The 20,809-nt window shown below is 40.7% G+C and overlaps 1 protein-coding gene across 6 annotated transcripts in view; it reads left to right on the top strand.

The window, feature by feature from the left end:
• The window catches only part of OCA2 (OCA2 melanosomal transmembrane protein), a 342,139-nt gene that overhangs the window by 114,450 nt on the left and 206,880 nt on the right, over positions 1-20,809 (top strand). For all 6 annotated transcript variants that reach the window (XR_010130936.1, XR_010130935.1, XM_004055869.5 and 3 more), the window contains 2 exons: positions 282-420; positions 17,106-17,238. Coding sequence is in view for 4 of the 6 variants with exons in the window: in XM_004055869.5 (XP_004055917.5) it covers positions 282-420; positions 17,106-17,238 (272 nt within the window). In the remaining 2 variants the exon portion in view is untranslated. The remainder of the gene's footprint in view (positions 1-281; positions 421-17,105; positions 17,239-20,809) is intronic.

Raw genomic sequence — 20,809 nt, 5'->3', positions numbered from 1 at the left:
TACCTGACCACACTGAGGGTTTGGTGGCTGGAGGCTCACTCTGGAAAGGAATGTAACTCTCGGAGTGAGCTGTGGCCTGCGGGGGTTGTTGCAGTTCTTCATTCCCCCCAGCACTGCCTTCCCCACAGGGGTGTGTGTGTGTGTGTGTGTGTGTGTGTGTGTGTGTGTGTGTGTGCGCACCTCCCTTATATGAGCAAGCGCCTTAAAAATCTCTGGGTTGCATGTGGGCCTTTCACGATGTGTATAGTGGGACTACTTTCATTTTCCTCCATTTGTGACAGGTTGTGTGAGGTGCTCAACCTTGATCCAAGACAAGTCCTGATTGCAGAAGTGATCTTCACAAACATTGGAGGAGCTGCCACTGCCATCGGGGACCCTCCAAATGTCATTATTGTTTCCAACCAAGAGCTGAGGAAGATGGTACGTACCAGCATGCTAGGGTTGCTTCCAGTAAACGCACACCTCCACTTACTTAGCGCTCTACCCGACATGGACGCCTTTGTTAGAAATCAAGATCATCACGCCACCTCTTCACAGTAAGTGCTACTGGGCATCTCAAGACTGGGATGTTAGGTGACTGGTCCTTCAATCCTAGAGTTAACTGGCTTGAATTGACTTCATACTCATTCTGATCAGTTTTTAAAGAAATGACTGGATAGCATGATGTAGTTAGTCATAGTATGTTATATTAATTGTATTAATAGGAACTGAGGTTTCTTCCAACTTACATTAAAAACAAAATGACCTGTTCCCTCTCACTGGAGATATGGGATTCCCAAACTGTGGTGGATTAGTTTACTGATCAAGGACTTAAAATTTATTTTTTTAAGGGTCAGAAATGAATGTCTTTAGAAATTCTTTGAAAGCCCCATATAAATATTAGGGTATAATTTCTTTGTATACCGTAATAAAGACAAAGTATTAGAAAGTGCAAGGTATTCTGCATATCTTCAAGGTGAAAATTGAACTATGTTGTTAATTTTTATTCTCTACTCTTTGATCATTAGAATTTTCTCAATCTTCCTCCTCTGAGGCATCAGTGAAAATGCTTCCACATTGGTGTTATTTCTTGTAGATGATGTGTTTGTGTGTGTGTGTGCGCCTGAAGGGTGTCAGTGTGTTTGTATTTGAACGCTGTGTTCCATAAAAATATTTAAACATTTGAGAATCCATGGCTCCAGGGTGTTAATGGCCGCTTCATGGAAGCAGTGCGCTCCAGAGGTTCTCGGTATGGCTCTGCATTCCCTAGCTGCCGTGGGAAACTGCTTGGCAACACTTCACCAACTCTGCCATGTGAGCTGAGGTGTGCAGCCATGGTCATGCCACCCTGGAGCATGTCAGGTGGTAACAGACCCTGCAGTTTATGCTAGGGGCACCTGTTACCCAGGATGGAGCTCATGCTCATGGAATAGAAGTATTTTTAGAAAAAAATTGTATTGTTAGTTTCATTCCATAAACAAGTAATACTTGTTTTGGTAGAAAACAGAAGTCTCACAGACATGCACATGCACACACAACAAAAATTCATAATTCCACAAACCAGAGGTAAATTCTTTTAATATTTTGGTGCAAATAGCATCCTAGAGTGTTTGTATGTGGATATAGATGAGTACAAAAGACAGCACAGCTTCTGCTTCTGGCCAACATGGAGTAACAGGGCCTGGATTTACTCTCTTGCCTGGGATAGTCAAACAAAACAAACAAAAATAAACCAAAACCAGACAAAACACATGGAACAATGGTAACCAAGTCACTGGACACCAGGCACAAAGGGACAGTGATCCCTGTGAGACGGGAAACAAATGCGGTGAGCTCTATGACTGCTCCAGCTCACTACCTCAAGAGAGCTTCCAGAGTGCAGTGCAGGGAGGGACGACCCTGGCCGAGCCCATGAGACCCCCTGAGTTGAGAGGATGAAGCTGAAAGTCTGGGGAGACCAGGGCAGCGAGAGTCCAGAGAGGACACAGCTGAACCACAGAGATCCTCAGAGGGTCCCTTTGGAGTGTTCAGCAGAGGGTTCAGATCAGTGCATTCATGCGAGGAGACTACATGAGACCTGGGGAGAACAACCCCGAAAGATGAGAGGGATGAGTGCTTGACGCACACGACAGGAATAGTAATGATATCTGTTCTGCCAGGCAGACTGGAACCTCTTAATTTATGGAGCACCGGGTAGAGTACTCACAAGGGTCTTGCCTCACTTATGAGGGGTAATTAACTATAAACTGAACACTGCTCTGCTTCCACCTAAGAAATCTTGAAACTAAGACCCCAAAGAACCAAACTGTTTCTAAGTATTTTAACTGCATCCTAGAACAAACGTCAAGAATATTTAGAGTGATACAAAAATATTCAACAACACACAGGGTAAAATTTGCAATGTCTGGCAACCAATCACTGATTATCAGGCATGTAAAGAAGCAAGAAAATATAACCTATGACAGCGATGATACAAACCATTTGAAACTAACGTAGAACAGGCACAGGTGTTAGAATTAGCAGACTAGGACATTAAAAGTGTTATTATAATGGTGTTACAGATATTCACCAAGTAGCAACATTAAAGATATTAAAGAAGCCCCACATCAAACATCTGGACATGAACATTACAATGTCTGAGATAGAAATACACTTGCTGGGATTAGTGGCATATTAGATATTACATAAGGAAAGATTAGTGAAGACATAGATCCAAAATGAAATGGAGTAAAAAGATAATAACAAGGACTGAAAAGCATTAGTGAGCTATGGGAAAATTTCAAGTGGCCTAACATATGCAATTCTCATCTCTGAAGGAGAGAGGGGAATGGAAAAAGGCATCTGAAAAATGGTCCTAAATTCCAAATTTTATGAATGGTATAAACCCACAGAATCAAGAAGTTCAGTGAAGCCAGAGCCCAAGAAACACATAGAATACTACAGTAAGGCACATCATAATCAAATTATTTGAAAGCAAGATGAAGAGAAAATCTTAGTTTCCAAAGAAAAAGACATGTTACAGGCGAGGAAACAGAGATAAAGACGACAATATATTTCTCTTTAGAGATAATGCACGTGTGAAGGCAACGGAGCAATACCTTTAAATACTGAAAGAAAACACCTGTGATCTCAGAATACTACACCCGGTGAAAATCTCTTTTTCTTATGTACAAAAAACAGACTTTTTCTCATATAGAAAAGCTAAAAAGAATGCATCAGCAGCAGACCCACATGGTAAGACATACTAAAGGAAGTCCTTAAGGCAGAAGGAAAATAACACAAATGGAAACATGGATCTTCACAAAGTCATGAAGAATACTGAAAAGGGTAACTACATGGGTAAATTCACATAATTTAAAAAATTACTGGCCGTGCGCGGTGGCTCACGCCTGTAATCCCAGCACTTTGGGAGGCTGAGGCGGTCGGATCATGAGGTCAGGAGATCAGGACCATCCTGGTTAACAAGGTGAAACCCCATCTCTACTAAAAATACAAAAACTTAGCCAGGCGTGGTATTGGGTGCCTGTAGTCCCAGCTACTCTGGAGGCTGAGGCAGGAGAATGGCGTGAACCCATGAGGCGGAGCTTGCAGTGAGCCGAGATCGTGCCACTGCACTCCATCCAGCCTGGGCAACAGAGCGAGACTCTGTCTCAAAAAAAAAAAAAAAAATTAAGCCACTTTGAGATAATTGTTTAAACAAAACAGTAGTGTAACATGTAAGTAGAATTGATGACAACAATAAAATAAAGCCTGGAAGGGGAGAAATTAAAGTATATTAATGTGTCAGGTGCGGTGGCTCATGCCTGTAATCCCAGCACTTTGGGAGGCTGAGGCGGGTGGATCATGAGGTGTGGAGATCGAGACCATCCTGGCTAACACGGTTAAAACCTGTCTCTACTTCGAAATACAAAAAAAAAAAAAAAAAAAACCACTAGCTGGGCATGGTGGCACGCGCTTGTAGTCCCAGCTACTCGGGAGGCTGAGGCAGAAGAATTGCTTGAACCCAGGAGGCGGAGGTTGCAGTGAGCCAAGACTGTGCCACTGCACTCCAGCCTGTGCGAAAGAGTGAGACTCTGTCTCAAAAAAAAAAAAAAAAAGTATATTAATGTAAGATTTTTTATAGTATATATAAACTAATATAATTTGAAGGTAGTCCGTAAAAGTTAAAAATGTATATGATAAACTCTAAAGCAACCACTAAAAGGAAAAACAAAGAGTAACAGCTACTGCCAACAAAGAATATAAGTGGAATCATAAATAGTATTTATTTAATGGAATGGAATTTAGAAAAAAGGCAAAAGGAAGCAAAGAAATGGTGGAACAAATATAAAACAAATTGCAAGAGTTAAACCTAACTATATTTAATAATTACATAACATATAAATAGTTTAAATATCCCAATTAAAAAGCAGGGATTGTCAGATCAAACAAACAAGCCCCATCCAGCTATAGATGCTCCTCAGCCTAACTTTGGGATTACATCCAGATAAACTTATTGTAAGTTAAAAATATCATAAGCCAAAATGTGTTTAATATACCTAACCTACTGAACATCATAGCTTAGCCTAAGCCCACCTTAAATGTGCTCAGAACACTTACATTAGCATACAGTTGGGCAAAATCTAACACAAAGTCTATTTTATAATAAAGTGCTGGATAGCTCATGTAACTTATTGAATATTGTACATTACATCAAAGTTGAGATGCTTTTGCACCATTGTGAAATTGAAAAATTGTAAATTGAACCAAATTAAGTCAGGGAACATCTGCATTATGCTGCTTACAAGACACACGTTTAAAATATAAAGATACAAGGCCAGGCGCAGTGGCTCATGCCTGTAATCCCAGCACTTTGGGAGGCCGAGGCTGGTGGATCACCTGAGATCAAGAGTTCAAGACCATCCTGGCTAACATGGTGAAACCCCATCTCTACTAAAAGTACAAAATATTAGCCGGGCATGGTGGCAGGCACGTGGAATCCCAGCTACTTGGGAGACTGAGGCAGGAGAATCGCTTGAACCCGGAAGATGGAGGTTGCAGTGAGACAAGATCACCCCATTGCACTCCAGCCTGGGTGACGAGTGAAACTCCGTCTCAGAAAAAAAAAAATGTCTATCTATCTATCTATCTATCTATCTATCTATCTATCTATCTATATAGACACAAGTTAAAAGTAAAGGAATGGCAAAAGATTCATCAGAACAAAGTGGCTATATTAATATCTGACAAAGTAGACTGCAGAGCAAAGAATATTTCTAGGATTAAAGAACATTTCATCATAATAAAGGGGTAAATTCATATAGTGAACATAAAAATTACATTTATACAACCAATGACAGAGCTTTAAAATATGTGAAACTTGATAATACTGCAGGAGGAATAGATAAATCCTTAATTATAGTTGGAGAGTTCAGTACCATTCTCACAATAACTGAAAGAACAAGTAGAGAGAAAATCTACAAGGATATAGAAAACTTCATTATTGTTAACTAATATGACCTAGTTGATATTTATAGAAAACGCCACTCAATATCAGAAGAATGTATATGTTTTTCCAACTGCACTTGAAACACTAACCGAAATAGATTCTAGGCCATAAGACAGATCTCAATAAATTTAAAAAGATTCAAGTAATATAAAATATTTTCTGTGACCACAGTTGAATTAAATTAGAAATTAATAACAAGGATATGTGGAAAATCCTCAAATATCTGGAAACTAAATAACACACATTTCAGTAATCCAAGGGTCAAAGAAGAAAGTGAGATTGAAATTAGAAAGTATTTTTGTACTCATCAGCTTGGAATGCCATAACCAAATACCATAGACTGGGCAGCTTAAATAACAGCAATTTATTCCTCACAGTCTGGAGGCTAGAAAGTTCAAGATCCAGTGGATCTCATTCTCTGGTGAGGGCTGTCTTCCAGGCTTGCAGATGGCCGCTCTCTCACTGTGTCCTCATGTGGCAGGGAGGTGGGGAGAAGAGGCAGAGATGAAGCTCTCTGGTGTCTCTTCTTATACAGGCATTAATCCCAGTGTGAGGGCTCCACCCTCATGACCTCATCTAAGCCCTATCACCTCCAAAAGACTCCATCTCCTAATACCACCCCATTGAGGGGGCGAGGTAGGGCTTTGGCCACAGTACTTTCGGGGAAACACAATTCAGTCCCGAGCAATTTTGTGTTGAATTATAGTGAAAACAGAACATATCAAAATTTGTGGGATTCCTCTATAGCAGAAGTCAGTAGACTTCTTAAAAGGCCATATATAGTTAATTTTATAGACGTGTGGGCTGTATGGTCTCCATTGCAATTACTCAGCTGCACCACTATATAGCAAGAAAGCAGCCATAGACAACACATAAATGAATGGATATGGCTATATTCCAGCTCCACGTGTGCTAGTCCCTACTCTAAAGCAGTATTTAGAAGGAAATTTATAACACTAAACACCTGTATTTGAAAAGATGTGTCTCAAATCCATAACCTCAGCTTTATCCTATGGAATCAGAAAGAGAAATTAAACTAAAAGTAAGCAGAAGAAAAAAATATATACAGACTAGAAAAATAGGGAACATCAACGAAAGCAAAAGCTGGTTCTTTGACAAGATCAATAATGTTGATAAACATGTCGCCAAGCTGATGAGGAAAATGAGACAGAAGATTCAAGTTACTAATATCAAGAATAAGAGTTGTTATATTACAACAGAGCATACAGACATTAATACTATTCTTAGAGAAGATCATGGACAACTCTATGTAAACTATCTGACAACTTAGATAAAATAAACAATTTTTTGGAAACACACACTCTTTAAAACTTCACTCAAGAAGAAGTAGGTAACCTGAGTAGCCCTGTATCTATAGAAAGAATCAAATATGTAGTTAAAAACCTTCCCACAAAGAACAAAACAAACATAAACAAACAACTCAGGCTAAGATAGCTTCTTTGGTGAATTCTCCCAAATAGTTAAGGAAAAAATAATGTTATAATACCAATTCTATACAAAGCTTTACAGTAAATTGAAGAGGTGAGAATATTTCCCAATTAATTCTATGAGGCCTTGACATGTGAACTAGACAAAACCAGTATGAGAAAAGGCAACTATAGATAAATATTTCTTATGAACATAGATTTAATATTTAAAAAATTAGTAAATCCAATTTAACAATATATAAATAGGTAATACATCTTAACCAAGTAGAATTTATCCAGGAATGGAAGATTCTTATATTTGAAATATTAATCAATGTAATTTACTATACTAACAAACTAAATGAGAAAACCATATGATCATCTCAATAGATGCAGAAAAAACATTTGGCAAAATCCAATATCTATTACTGATAAAATCTCTCAAGAAACTAAGGATAAAAGAGAAATTCATCAACCCAATAAAGAACATCTGAGAATCTATAGCTAGCATCATACTTCATTGAGAATAACTGAATGATTTCCCTCTAACATCAGAAACAAGACAAGGATGTCTGTTCTCACTATTTTTATTCAACATTTTATTGGAGGCTGTAGCTCATGTGATAATGCAAGAAAAGAAATACAAAGCATCAATATTGGTAAGGAAGAATTAAAAGTCTTTATTTGTGGATGACACAATCGTCCACGTAGAAGATTTGGTGCAGTCCACAAAAGAGCGCCTAGAAATAAATAAATTTGACAAGGTTACAGGATACGGAGTCCATATACAAAAATTAATGGTTTTCTATATTTAGCAATAAATAACTGAAAATTAAAATTAAAATTTCACTTACAGTAGCACAAAACATATGCTGTATTCAGTATTGCATATGACCAAACATATGCAAGGCCTATATACTGAAAACTACAAAACTGCAGAGTAATTAAAGAAGATCTAAATAAATTAAGAGGTACACCTTGTTTATGGGCTGGAAAACTCAATATTGTTAAGCTATCCATTCTTTCCAAATTAATCTATAAATTCAAGCAATCCCCATCAAAACTGTAGCAGGTTTTCTCTTTGGGTAGAAATTGACAAGCTGATTCTAAAATTTATACAGAAATTCAGAGTATCCAGAATGACAAAAAAAGAAAACAAAAACAAATGGAAAGGGCTAGTACTTCCTGACACCAAGATTTATTATAAAGTCTCAGTAACCAAGACAGTGGTTTTGGCATCAAGACAGACAAATAGATAAATGGAATAAAGTAGGGAGTGTAGATACAGGCCCACACATAAGTGAACTACTGATTTTTGACAAAGGTGCAAAGCCAAGTCAGCAGAGACAAGATAGCGTTTTCCACAAATTGTCCTGGAACAAATGTATATTCATATTCAGGAAAAATGAACTTTAGTCCACACCTCTCACTATATCCACAAATTAACTCAAACTGGATCATAGATGTAAGTGTAAAACCTAAAACCTTAATTTCTAGTGGAAAACCTAAGTTGTAGTAGAATAGGTAGAAAAATAGTTCAAGTGAAGATGTGGCTACTGTACTTCATTAGATTCTTTAGAACTTGGCTTTCAACTTGTTATTTTTTTTCTTCTTTTTATGACAACATTTAATGAATGCTGCAACAGTTTAACTCTCCTGACTAGCATCACATTAGTGTTAATGTAAAATCCTAGGCATGGTGTATTTCTTACACACAATCTGAATTAACTGCATCATTTTAAGCCTGCCCTTACAGTCCTAGATCGAAATATTCTGAACTAAACAATATGATGTGACCCAAGACAGACACTGGCTGTGTTTCTACCAAGCCACGTAGAAAACTGAGGGCAAAGAGCAGTCTGTCAGACCATTGCTACAATCCTCCATGGCATATGACAAGCCTTTTTAAGATATCCAGGTTTTAAATATGATGGTAGGAAAGAAAGGTGAGGACCCTGGAGGTGAGTACACTCTGTGGTCTTGCTGAGGCTCAGCCCAGGCTTGTCATACAATTTTCTGCCAAAGTGACATTCTCTGGGAAGATGACCTTAGGACTGTCCTTATTTTACTGAAGACAGCATTCCTTGTCTTCTACTTAATGACTTTCTCTGAATTTGGGAATTAAACTGTAATGGAGTCTCGTAGCGTGATCTTGGCTCACTGCAACCTCCGCCTCCTGGGTTCAAGCAATTCTCCTGCCTCAGCCTCCTGAGTAGCTGGGATTACAGGTGCATACCACCACGCCTGGCTAATTTTTATATTTTTAGTAGAGATGGGGTTTCACTGTGTTGCCCAAGCTGGTCTTGAATTCCTGACCTCAGGTGATCCATCTGCCTCGGCCTCCCAAAGTGCTGGATTATAGGCATGAGCCGCCATGCCCGGCCTTGATTTTAATTTATTTCACAGTAGTTTGGAGATAAGGAAATACTTCTCTGTATGGAGACACAGATGCACTCATAGTTTCAGGGACAGTGTCTTCAGCAGAGATAAATTTATAAAGCCTCATTATCAATAGTGACAGCACAGCCATACATTTGCCTCACATGATGTGCATATTTATTTTGCATTGTTTAGTTGTTCATCAAGGAACTCAAATAGGAAGAAAACAGATTATGAAATAAAACTTAAGTTTGAAATTAATTTTAAAATTATTCCTGAAGAGGAAGTCCTAGTCAGAGTAATCAGACAAGAGAAAGAAATAAAGAGTACCCAAACTGGAAAAGAGGAAGTCAAACTATGTCTGTTTGCCACTGATATGATCTTATACCTAGAAAACTGTAGACTCCTCCAAGACTCCTAGATTTGATAAATGAATTCAGTAAAATCTCAGGTTACAAAATCAGTGTACACATATCAGTAGCACTGCTATATACCAACAATGACCAAGCCAAGAATCAAATCAAGAACTCAATCTCTTTCACAATAGCTACCAAAAAAATAAAATACCTAGGGATATACTTAACCAAGGAGTTGAAAGATGTCTAAAAGGAGAACTACAAAACACTGCTGAAAGAAATCATAGATGACACAAACAAATGGAAATGCATCCCATGCTCATGGATTGGAAGAGTCAGTATCACAAAATGACCATATTGCCCAAAGTAACTTACAGATTCAATGCAATTCCTATCAAAATGCCAATATCATTTTTCACATAATTAGAAAAAACAATCTTGAAATTCATATGGAACCAAAAAAGAGCCCGAATAGCCAAAGCAATCCTAAACAAAAATAACAAATCTAGAGACATCACATTACTCAACTTCAAATTATACTAAAAGGCTATAGTAACCAAAACAGCATGGTACTAGTATAAAAGTAGACACATAGAGCAATGGAACAGAATTGAGAACCCAGACATAAAGCCAAATACTTACAACCAACTGATCTTCAACAAAGTATACAAAAACATAAACTGGGTAAAAGACACTCCGTTCAGTAAATGATGCTGGGAAAACTGGCTAGCCACATGTAGAAGAATGAAACTGGATCCCCATCTCTCACGATATACAATATAACTGAAGATGGATTAAAGACTTAAATCTAAGACTTGAAACCATAAAAATTCTAGAAGAAAAACTATGAAAAACTCCTCTGGACACTGACCTAGGCAAAGAATTTAGGACAAAGACCCCAAAAACAAATGCTGCAGAAACAAAAATAAATGGGATCTAATTAAACTGAAAAGCTAATGCAGACTGGGCATGGTGGCTCATGCCTGTAATCCCAGAACTTTGGGAGGCCAAGGTGGGAGGATCACTTGAGGTCAGGAGTTAGAGACCAGCCTGGCCAACACGGTGAAACCCCATCTCTACTAAAAATAAAATAAAAAAATAGCTGGGCATGGTGGTGCATGCCTGTAATCCCAGCTACTCGGGAGGCTGAGGCAGGAGAATCACTTGAACCAGGGAGGCAGAGGTCGCAGTGAGCCGAGATCGCACCACTGCACTCCAGCTTGGGTGACAAAGAGAGACTCTGTCTCAAAAAAAAAAAAGAAAAAAAAAAGAAAATAACCATCAAAGTAAACAGAAAACCTACAGAATGGGAGACAATGTTTGCAAACTATGAATCTGACAAAGGACTAATATCCGGAATCTATAAGAAACTCAAACAAATTAGCAAGAAAAAAAATAATCCCAATAAAAAGTAGGCAAATGACATGAGTAGACATTTTTGAAGAAGATATGCAACTGGCCAAGAAACATGAAAAAATGCTGAACATCACTAATCATCAGGGAAATACAAATTAAAAGAATGAGATATCATCTTATTACAGCCAGAATGGCCATTATGGCCATTATTAAAAAGTCAAAAAACAATAGGTGTTGGCACAGATGTGGTAAAAAGGGAATGCTTATACACTGCTGGTTTGAATGTAAATTAATACAACCCTTATGGAAAATACTGTGGAGATTTCTCAATGAACTAAAAGTATATCTACCATTCAATCCAGCAATCCAGTCACTGGGTATCTACCCAAAGGAAAATAAGTCATTATATCAAAAAGACACCGGCACACTTATGTTTATCACAGCACAATTCACAACTGCAGAGATATGGACTCAACCTAAATGCCCATCAATAGATAAGTGGATAAAGAAAATTTGAGAGAGAGAGAGATATGCGTGTATATACACCCACATACACCATAGAATACTACTCAGCCATAAAAAAGAATGAACTAATGTCTTTTGCAGCAACTTGGATGGAACTGGAGGCCGTTATTCTAAGTGAAGAAACTCAGAAATGGAAAAGCAAATACCGCATGTTCTCACATATAAGTGGGAGCTAAGTTGTGAGTATGCAAAGGCATACACTGGTAATGAGAACATTGGAGACTAGGAAGAGGGGAGGTCAGGAGGGGTTGATGGATGAAAAACTACATATTATGTACAATGTCCACTACTATGGTGACAGGTGCACTAAAATCCCAGACTTCACCAGTATATAATTTATCCATGTAACCGAAAACCACTTGCACCCCTAAAGCTAATGAAAAAAAATTCACAAAGAAAATGAATACTTATGTAGTTCGGAGGAATAATAAACAAATCAGCACTAGAGTTTGGAACAGTAAAGAAGTCACATCTGAAAACTCGTCCACATTTCCCAAGCATTAGGCAGAAACGACAGGAAGTTGTGAGGAAAGTTCTTGCCACCTACCATTGCTGCACGAGGCTTAGGTCTCTCAGGTCTCTTGGGATAACTCTCTGTCGGTGGAATTTCCAGCACTGGACAGGTAGGTAGGGAGGGCCTCCAGGATCCACACATGGACAACCACTTATTCCCCAGCCACAAGCCTCCCTTGGGTAAGCATGAGTCGGCCTGGCTGTAGCATCCACGCGCACCAACCCACTGCACCTTCAGCTCCTAACAAGCTGACAGGATAAAGTTTTACTTTGCTGGTTACATTTGCTCCTTTATGCCTGTTCTACAGAGACTCACCATGGTGAACAAAACTATTCAACTATCTTTAAAAGAATACCTGAAAAGTCTCTTGAGGGAAGCGTGCCCCTATGGTTCTGAATGGCATCTTTCTAAGAAGACAGGTTTCCCTTCATGCCCCACGTTGTGTACTTGGATGCTTTTTATACTTTTCCCACTATACTGTGCGCTGGGCTTGCTGGGACATTCTTCCCGTTTTCCCATCATGCCATGCGTGCTGGGGCGTTCTTCACGTTTTCCCATCATGTCTTGCATGCTGGGACATTCTTTCCGTGTTCTCACCATGCCAGGCATGCTGGGGCGTTCTTCAGGCTTTCCTGCCATACTGTGCATGCTGGGACATTATAATTATGTTTTCTCACCATGCCTTGCATGCTGGGGCATTTTTCACGTTTTCCCACCATGTCGTGCTTGCTGGGGAGTTCTTCAGGCTTTCCCTGCCGTACTGTGCATGCTGGGACGTTCTTTACGTTTTCCCAACATGCCGTGGGTGCTGCCACGTTCTTCCTGTTTTCCCACCATCCCATGTGTGCAGGGACGTTTTTCACGTTTTCCCACCATGCCATGCGTACTGGGGTATTCTTCAGGCTTTCCCTGCCATACTGTGCATGCTGGGATGTTATTTATGTTTTCCCAACATTCTGTGTATGCTGGGATGTTTTTCACGTTTTCCCAGCATGCGTTCTTCAGGCTTTCCCTGCCATACTGCGTATGCTGGGACATTCTTAATGTTTTCCCACCATGCCGTGCGTGCTGGGGCGTTCTTCAGGCTTTCCCTGCCATACTGTGCATGCTGGGACGTTCTTTATGTTTTCCCATCATGCTGTGCGTGCTGGGACATTCTTTACATTTTCCCACCATGCTGTGTGTGCTGGGACCTTCTTCATATTTTCCCACCATGCCGTGCCTGCTGGGGCGTTTTTCCTGCGTTCCTGCCATGCTGCATGTGCTGTGAAGTTCTTTGGCTTCTCCTCCACTACTGCTTTTCCCCCACTCCCTTGGGTGATAATTGAGACAGTGTCTCTCTCTTGTGGGCCCTGCTCTGCCTCTCTGGCCCCCTCTGAATTTCCTTTATGGGTTTTCTTTGGTTTGTTGGTTTCCACACACCTATTTAATATCTGTGGGCTCAGGGGTCTTCGTTTTTGACCTTTTTCTCCTCTCAGATCCGCACTGGCTAGCAAAGCTCATACCCTCCGTGGCTTGCTCCGTTTTCAGCATGCTGGGATCTGTGTCTCTGCCAGAGGCTCTTCCTAATTTAGATCCATGTGTGCCAGGACCCCTGCACCTATGCTTGATGGATCCCTCACAGGCAGCGAGACCCACACCCCCGTCCGGCCCACACGCATTCCTGCAGTGCTGGGTCCTCTCCTTACTGGCCACCTAGACAGGATTATATTTTCAAATTACACCATGCATATTTTACTAAAATATTCAACAGATTCAGCTAAACACTTAATAAGAAGCTTTTTTTTTTTTTAATTTTCACATGGAAGAATTCAAGAAATCATTTTGGCTTGAGCCCCTCCTTTGCAACCTAATGGACCATTTTGACTTGTCACAGAGCTAGCCTGAAGCGTCATTCCTAGAAAATGATATTGGTGGGCCAGAAGTCCCTCAGGCGTGTCCCCTTAAATGTATGTAGATTATGAATCTGGGAATGTTCTGATCTGATTGAGGGTTCCTCTTTTGTTTGGTTTACGTGCCTAATATTTGGCCATTTAATCCATCAAATGAGGACAGTGGGGAAAATTAAGAAGAAAATGACTGAGTGGAGCCTATAATAAAACAATACAAAGCAGAAGTGGCACCTTGAAGCAGAAAGAGCGCATTTAGGCGCTGAATTGATATGAGTGTGCTGGTGGATGGTTTTGTTACTGGGAACACAGAGGAGAGTCTAGGAAATTACAGAGGCACGTAAAAGCAGCAGGGTGGCCCAGATACCTGCACCTAATAAGCTTAGTGCAAACATCTGCATCCCACTGCACACTGCATCTACCTGTTTCCTAAAGTGATCAGTTTGGATTTTTCCCTTATCATTGCTCTTTTGATGAATCCACCCATCACAAGTCTAGTAGCAACCAAATGCTTCACTCAGTGCTATGTCATTTTGCTGTGGACGGACACCCAGGACCTCCTTACTTTTTTTTTTTCTTTTATCTACTCATCACTTTTTTCTCCAATTGCCCCAACATTTCAAATGGGGCAAAACTTTATAGTTATTATGTTCTAGAGGGACCAAGAATTACTCAGGATATAGGTACTTCTGTCTTCTTGGGACATTTTCTCTAAAAAAATATTAACAATTGCATTTCATGACCCAGCTAGTGTATAAATATATTAGTACTATAGTTTAAATCATTTTCTCTGACCCAACAGTTCATTTTTTTTTTTTTTTTTTGCTTCTGAGTTTAGAAGAATTTAAAACAGTTTCATAAGCCCCTAAAAGTATCGTGGATCTTTTTCAGATATCTGGGGTATGAATTATAGAGATAAACACAAAATTCAATGTAATACCCCCATTGAAGAACTATCGGGAAAGTGGTGAATTCTTCTATATGATCACCCAAAGCATTCCATGAGTCCCGCCTCCGTGTGGTTTCCCTGCCATCTGTCCAGGAATTAGCTTATATAGCTCCATCTGTCATTTGTACTGCTGTTTTCAAGGACAACCATTGGATGTACCGGTAACTGCAAGGGATTAAGCATTTCAGATTATTGTATATTGGCAAGCTCTAAACTTTGACACAACTTCATTGATAATGGCCTCTAGTTGTGTTGTATCTTTAATAATGTTGAAAGTGATTTCACATATTTTCTAAAAGTGAGAGGAAAAATACATAAATTTTAATAAGGAACAATTAATATAGTTTAAATCACTCAAACCCAGACCTTTGGAAGGTGATTTTCCAAACTCCCATCGTGGGATCCTCACTAACGTTCTTTGTGACTTGCCACCCTTCTACCTATGTAAGAGGTTCCCAAGGGTCCCAAGGCAGAGCTGGACTGCCCGTGGTCCCTCCCACCCTGCCCCTGTCATTCCCCATGGTCGTGCATTTTCACTGTGCCTCTGACTCCCTTTGTGGCACCTGTGATTCATGGACACTACAGAAAAGACCTTGAGTTCTTGCCAGATGGCCAGCTTCATGGGGATAAGAGCCTCATCTGTCCTGCTGGGGGCTCAGGAGGTGCCTGCACAGATGTGCTGAAGGTGTAAAAGCACATGGTCTGTGAAAGAACAGAACCAGCGAGTGACGCTGCTGACTTATTCCAGGAGGTCTGTGAAAGAACAGAACCAACCAGTGACGCTGCTGACTTATTCCAGAACGTCAGTGAAAGAACAGAACCAACGAATGACGCTGCTGACTTATTCCAGGACGTCTGTGAAAGAACAGAACCAACGAGTGACGCTGCTGACTTATTCCAGGACGTCAGTGAAAGAACAGAACCAACCAATGACGCTGCTGACTTATTCCAGGACGTCTGTGAAAGAACAGAACCAACCAATGACGCTGCTGACTTATTCCAGGACGTCAGTGAAAGAACAGAACCAACCAATAACGCTGCTGACTAATTCCAGGACGTCAGTGAAAGAACAGAACCAACCAATGACGCTGGTGACTTATTCCAGGACGTCAGTGAAAGAACAGAACCAACCAATGATGCTGGTGACTTATTCCAGGACGTCAGTGAAAGAACAGAACCAACCAATGATGCTGCTGACTTATTCCAGGACGTTTGTGTGTGAAAGAACAGAACCAACCAATGACGCTGCTGACTTATTCCAGGACAAATCAACCTAGTGGGGATTTGCCCAACTCTAAAGATACCCTCAGTGGCCGGCCACGCGCAGAGCCCTAGGCAGGCAAAGGGAGCGTGCCGGGAAGGAGAGGTTCCTGCTTGAGTCCCTGCGGCTGGTCCCCATGCTCTAAGCGATCCCAGCCCTGATGGGCCCTGAGTGCCCTGCAAAGGGCTGTGCTCTCCAGCCACGAGGACACTTTCAAACCGATGGCAGGGCCTTAAATGAAGTGTTTAAAAATTCAACTTACCTTTAAATGGGCAAATATTATCATATAGTTTAGTATTTTGTCCCATTCAGTCTTTTTTTACCCTATCTTGGGGAAGGCATCAATCTAGTGGTGAAGATGGACCAAGCCAAGGTTGAGTTAGATGTGGTAGCCTGTTTTTGTTTCTTCCTATGATGGCTTGTCATTTGTGTAAGAATTGGTTTTTGGTTTTCGACATGAAAGAAACAAACGTTAACAATTTTCAAAATCATGGTAAGGATTCCGTGGTCTTTCGTGGGCTTTGTGTTGGGCTCCAGGACCTCTGCCTAAGGTCCTGGAACTCCTGGTGAGCCCCTTCCCTCCTGGGCTCTGGCCCTCCCTGGACTCTGACTCGGGGAGCTGCTGCCTGTGCGGAGGAAAGGCCCGTCTGCCATTTCTTTTTGTTTGTTTGTTTTGAGACGGAGTCTCGCTCTGTCGCCCAGGCTGGAGTGCAGTGGCGCGATCTCGGCTCACTGCAAGCTCCGCCTCTCGGGTTCACTCCATTCTCCTGCCTCAGCCTCCCGAGCAGCTGGGACTACAGGCACCCGCCACCACGCCCAGTTAATTTTTTGTATTTTTTAGTAGAGACAGGTTTTCACTGTGTTAGCCAGGATGGTCTCCATCTCCGGACCTCATGATCCACCCACCTCGGAAAGTGCTGGGATTACAGGCGTGAGCCACCATGCCTGGGCTGCCATTTCATGTCCCCTTGTTTATTTCCAGGGCCTGGACTTTGCCGGATTCACTGCACACATGTTCATTGGGATTTGCCTTGTTCTCCTGGTCTGCTTTCCGCTCCTCAGACTCCTTTACTGGAACAGAAAGCTTTATAACAAGGAACCCAGTGAGATTGTTGGTGAGTACAAGTGCAACCTCATGTAGGCTCAGATTTCATGACCATAATATTGTTTGTTTACCAGGAGAAGTTCTTATCAGGAAGTATCTGTTGATGGGTTGCTGGATGCTCAATACCAGTGACTCTCCACATCCACCTTCTAGTATACACTGTTTTCAGGGCTGCTATCATGAGCTGTGCCTCTTTAGTTTTCTGTGAAGTGTACTGTGGTAAAATGTGGGAAGTAATGGCCACCATGTACAACTCACATGTCATAACCCCCTAAAGCCACGTGTATATGGTACAAATACACTAACATATAGACTGCAGTGCTCTAATAGTGTATCATAGCTTGAGTCTTAAATATGACTGGAAATAACAGCAACATAACCCAGCACAGGAGGTGATGGGCCCTGTCAATCAAGAGCACATGCTAGGCTGGGCACGGTGGCTCACGCCTGTAATCCCAGCACTTTGGGAGGCCAAGGTGGGCGGATCACCTGAATCAGGTCAGGAGTTCGACTCCAGCCTGGCCAACATGGTGAAACCCCGTCTCTACTAAAAATACAGAAATTAGCCGGGCATGGTGGCACAGGGCTGTAATCCCAGCTACTCAGGAGGCTGAGGCAGGAGAATTGCTTGAACCCAGGAGGTGGAGGTTGCAGTGAGTGGAGATTGTGCCATTGCACTCCAGCCTGGGCGACAGAGTGAAACTCTGTCTCAAAAACAAACAAACAAACAAACAGCAGATGCTGAGCACCAGCCAGCAGGATGAGGGCTTAGGGCCATCTTATCGTTTTGCATTTTCATCACTAAAACACTTTAGTAGATGTTTTACTGAGATCATTACTGATTAGAATATATTAGGACCAATAGATTATTTGGGAAACAAGCAGCCTTTCCTTGACGAGGTCCAGAATGTGGATGCTGTGCAGGTTGCCTGGGTAACAGGGGCATCAGGCAACCAGAGCTCAGCAGATGAAGGCGCTCTTCTTCGGGAATTTGTAGAGCTCACGGATTGCATGTTGATCTCTCTCAGCCTTTGTGATTCTGCTGGCCTGTGTTTTACAGGATCTCAGTTTGTCTTTGTTCTGGATAAGATACGCAGGTTCCATTTCCACATGGATGGCTGGAGGCCACGACGTGGTCCTGCCATACTCCAGTTCCTCCAATGCTGACTGTCCAAGACAGATCTGTGTGACTTTCATGTTATTCAGAATTTGAGTATTTAAAAAATCTCAGTAAGAAAACATTGTTTTGCATTCCTCCTCAGGATTCATCTGTCAAAACAAGCTTGTTCTTGGGAATATCTACTCATCTTACCTGGGGGCTGGGACCTAGTTCAACCCATAACAACTAGTTAGAGGTGTTTAGAATGTTTTATAATCAACTAATATATGCAAAGTAAGATAAATTAATATATAGGTTTCTTTTTCTGATGAAAATGTTAGAACTAAGGGAGAGTGAAGGAGACTGTGATCGTGGTGGATAATTGTCCTGTCTCTTGGAGCTTGTGTGTGCACAGCTGTGCCTTAGTGGAGAGCTCAACCGTCATCCTGCCCAACTATGCCAGCCTCTCCCAACCTCCCTGGTGATCACAGTGACCTGGGACAATTGTTGTGTATGCAGATTTCCAGCGTCATCCCCAGGAATTCTGTGTTGTTAGTAAGCTGTCCTGAAGAGTCTAATCTTGAGATGAATTTGGGATACACAGATTTAGACACATAGAAAATAATCTCTGTAATCAATTCCTCACCATTCCTGAGTAAGGAACAGAGAAAAGCTTCGAGGGACGTGGGGAGGGATGGTTGGAAGCGGACACACCTGGTGATGCAGGAACCCTATGGCAGGGCTAAGACCAGCAGTGCAGGGTGGGGTGATTGCTGTGTGCCACTGTGGGGCTTAGAGGGCTCCAAATTTGGAGTGGTGGGTAAAACTGCAGATTCCCAAGCCCCGTTCAAGAGATCTGAGTTTAGCAGGCCTGTGGTGGTGTACAGAGCATTGTCAGAACAGGCTTGGTTATGTTTCAGTGAAAAAGTAACCCTGAAATCTCAGTGACTTCCAGAACTGTGTTTTCTTCCTTGTGTTGGCTTTGTACCCCCCGCCCCATCCCCAGTGGACTGGCGGGGGCCCTGATCATCATCTGTTCTTAGAGTCCTGAGCAGCCAGCCTTGAAGGCAAAGAGAATAGCATGGACCCATTCTGCCATCCAGTGACACAGGCAGGCCCCATCCAGTCACAAGGGACCAGGACAGGCCAGCCTGCCAGGTGTTCAGAATGGGAGAGAGCATGACTTACATGGTGAAAAGAACAATAATCACCAGAGCCTATCCCTCTGATCACCAAATGTTCAACTCATGCTGCTTCTTGCTAATACTTTGTTTAGCATTTTGTTTTTGTGTACATTAGGGATCTTGATTGTAGTTTCCTTTCTTGTAATGTCTTTTTTGTTGTCCTCATAGGAGGAATACGGAAATATTTCCTCATCTTCAATTTTTTGGAAGAATTTCTGTAGAATTGCTATTACTTTTTTCTTAAATGTTTATTTGGACATTTATAGGCCTGGATGTTTTTGTGGAAAGGTTTTTAACTACAAATTCAAATCCCTTAATATACATATAGGGATGGCTATTCAAGTTATCTGTTTCTCCTTGAGTGTTGACTGGTAGTTGGAGTCTTTCAAGGAATTTATCCATTTAATCTAAGTTGTTGAATGTATTGTTATAAAATTGTTCATAATATTCTTTCATTATCCTTTTAAGGGCTATCAAATTTTTGATAATGTCATATCTCTCATTCCTGATGTTGATAGTTTGATAGTTTGTGTCTTCTCTCTCTCTTTGGTTGGTTTATCAATTTTATTGATCTCAAAGAACCAGCTTTTGATTATATAGATTTTTCTCCACAATGTTTTTCTCTTTTAATACTGTCTATTGTTCTCTTTATTTTTTTTTTTTTCTGCTTACTTTCGGGCTTACTTATTTTTTTCACTGGTTTTTTAAAGTGGAGGCTAAGGTTATTGATTTTATGTGCATCTTATTTTCTAATACAGGCCTTTAGTGCTCTAAATTTCCTTCTAAGTATTACTTTAGTGGCCTCTCACTAATTTATTATTTTTATTTCATTTTCGTTCAGTTCAAATTATCTTATAATGCATCTTTTTATTTTTTCTTTGATCCTTGGATAATTTAGATGGTTTATATACCTTCCAAGTATTTGGGAAAGTTTTTGCAGTTACCTAATTTAGTTCCACTGTAGTAAGAGAATATATTTCATAAATCTTGAATCTTTTAACATTTATTGAGGCTTGTATGGCTATAGAATGTGGTCTACCTTTGTAAACATTCTGTGTGCACTAGAAATGAAAATGTATTCTGCTCTTGTTAGGAGGGATGTTCAGTGATGTCAATTATGTAGCTTAGGTCAGATTGGCTGATAATGTTATTCAAGTATTCTATATTCTTGCTGATTTTCTATCTACTTGTTTAACTATTGAGAGATGGATACAGACGTGTCTAAGGTTGATTATAGATTTGTTTATTTCTCTTTGTAATTGTATTATTTTGCTTTATGCATTTTAAAAGTTTACTAT

This window comes from Gorilla gorilla, chromosome 16 (genome assembly GCF_029281585.2).
Source record: "Gorilla gorilla gorilla isolate KB3781 chromosome 16, NHGRI_mGorGor1-v2.1_pri, whole genome shotgun sequence".
NCBI classification, from domain to species: Eukaryota; Metazoa; Chordata; class Mammalia; order Primates; family Hominidae; genus Gorilla; species Gorilla gorilla.
Note: the sequence above shows the minus strand (reverse complement) of the source record. Positions and strands in the feature narration are given on the sequence as shown.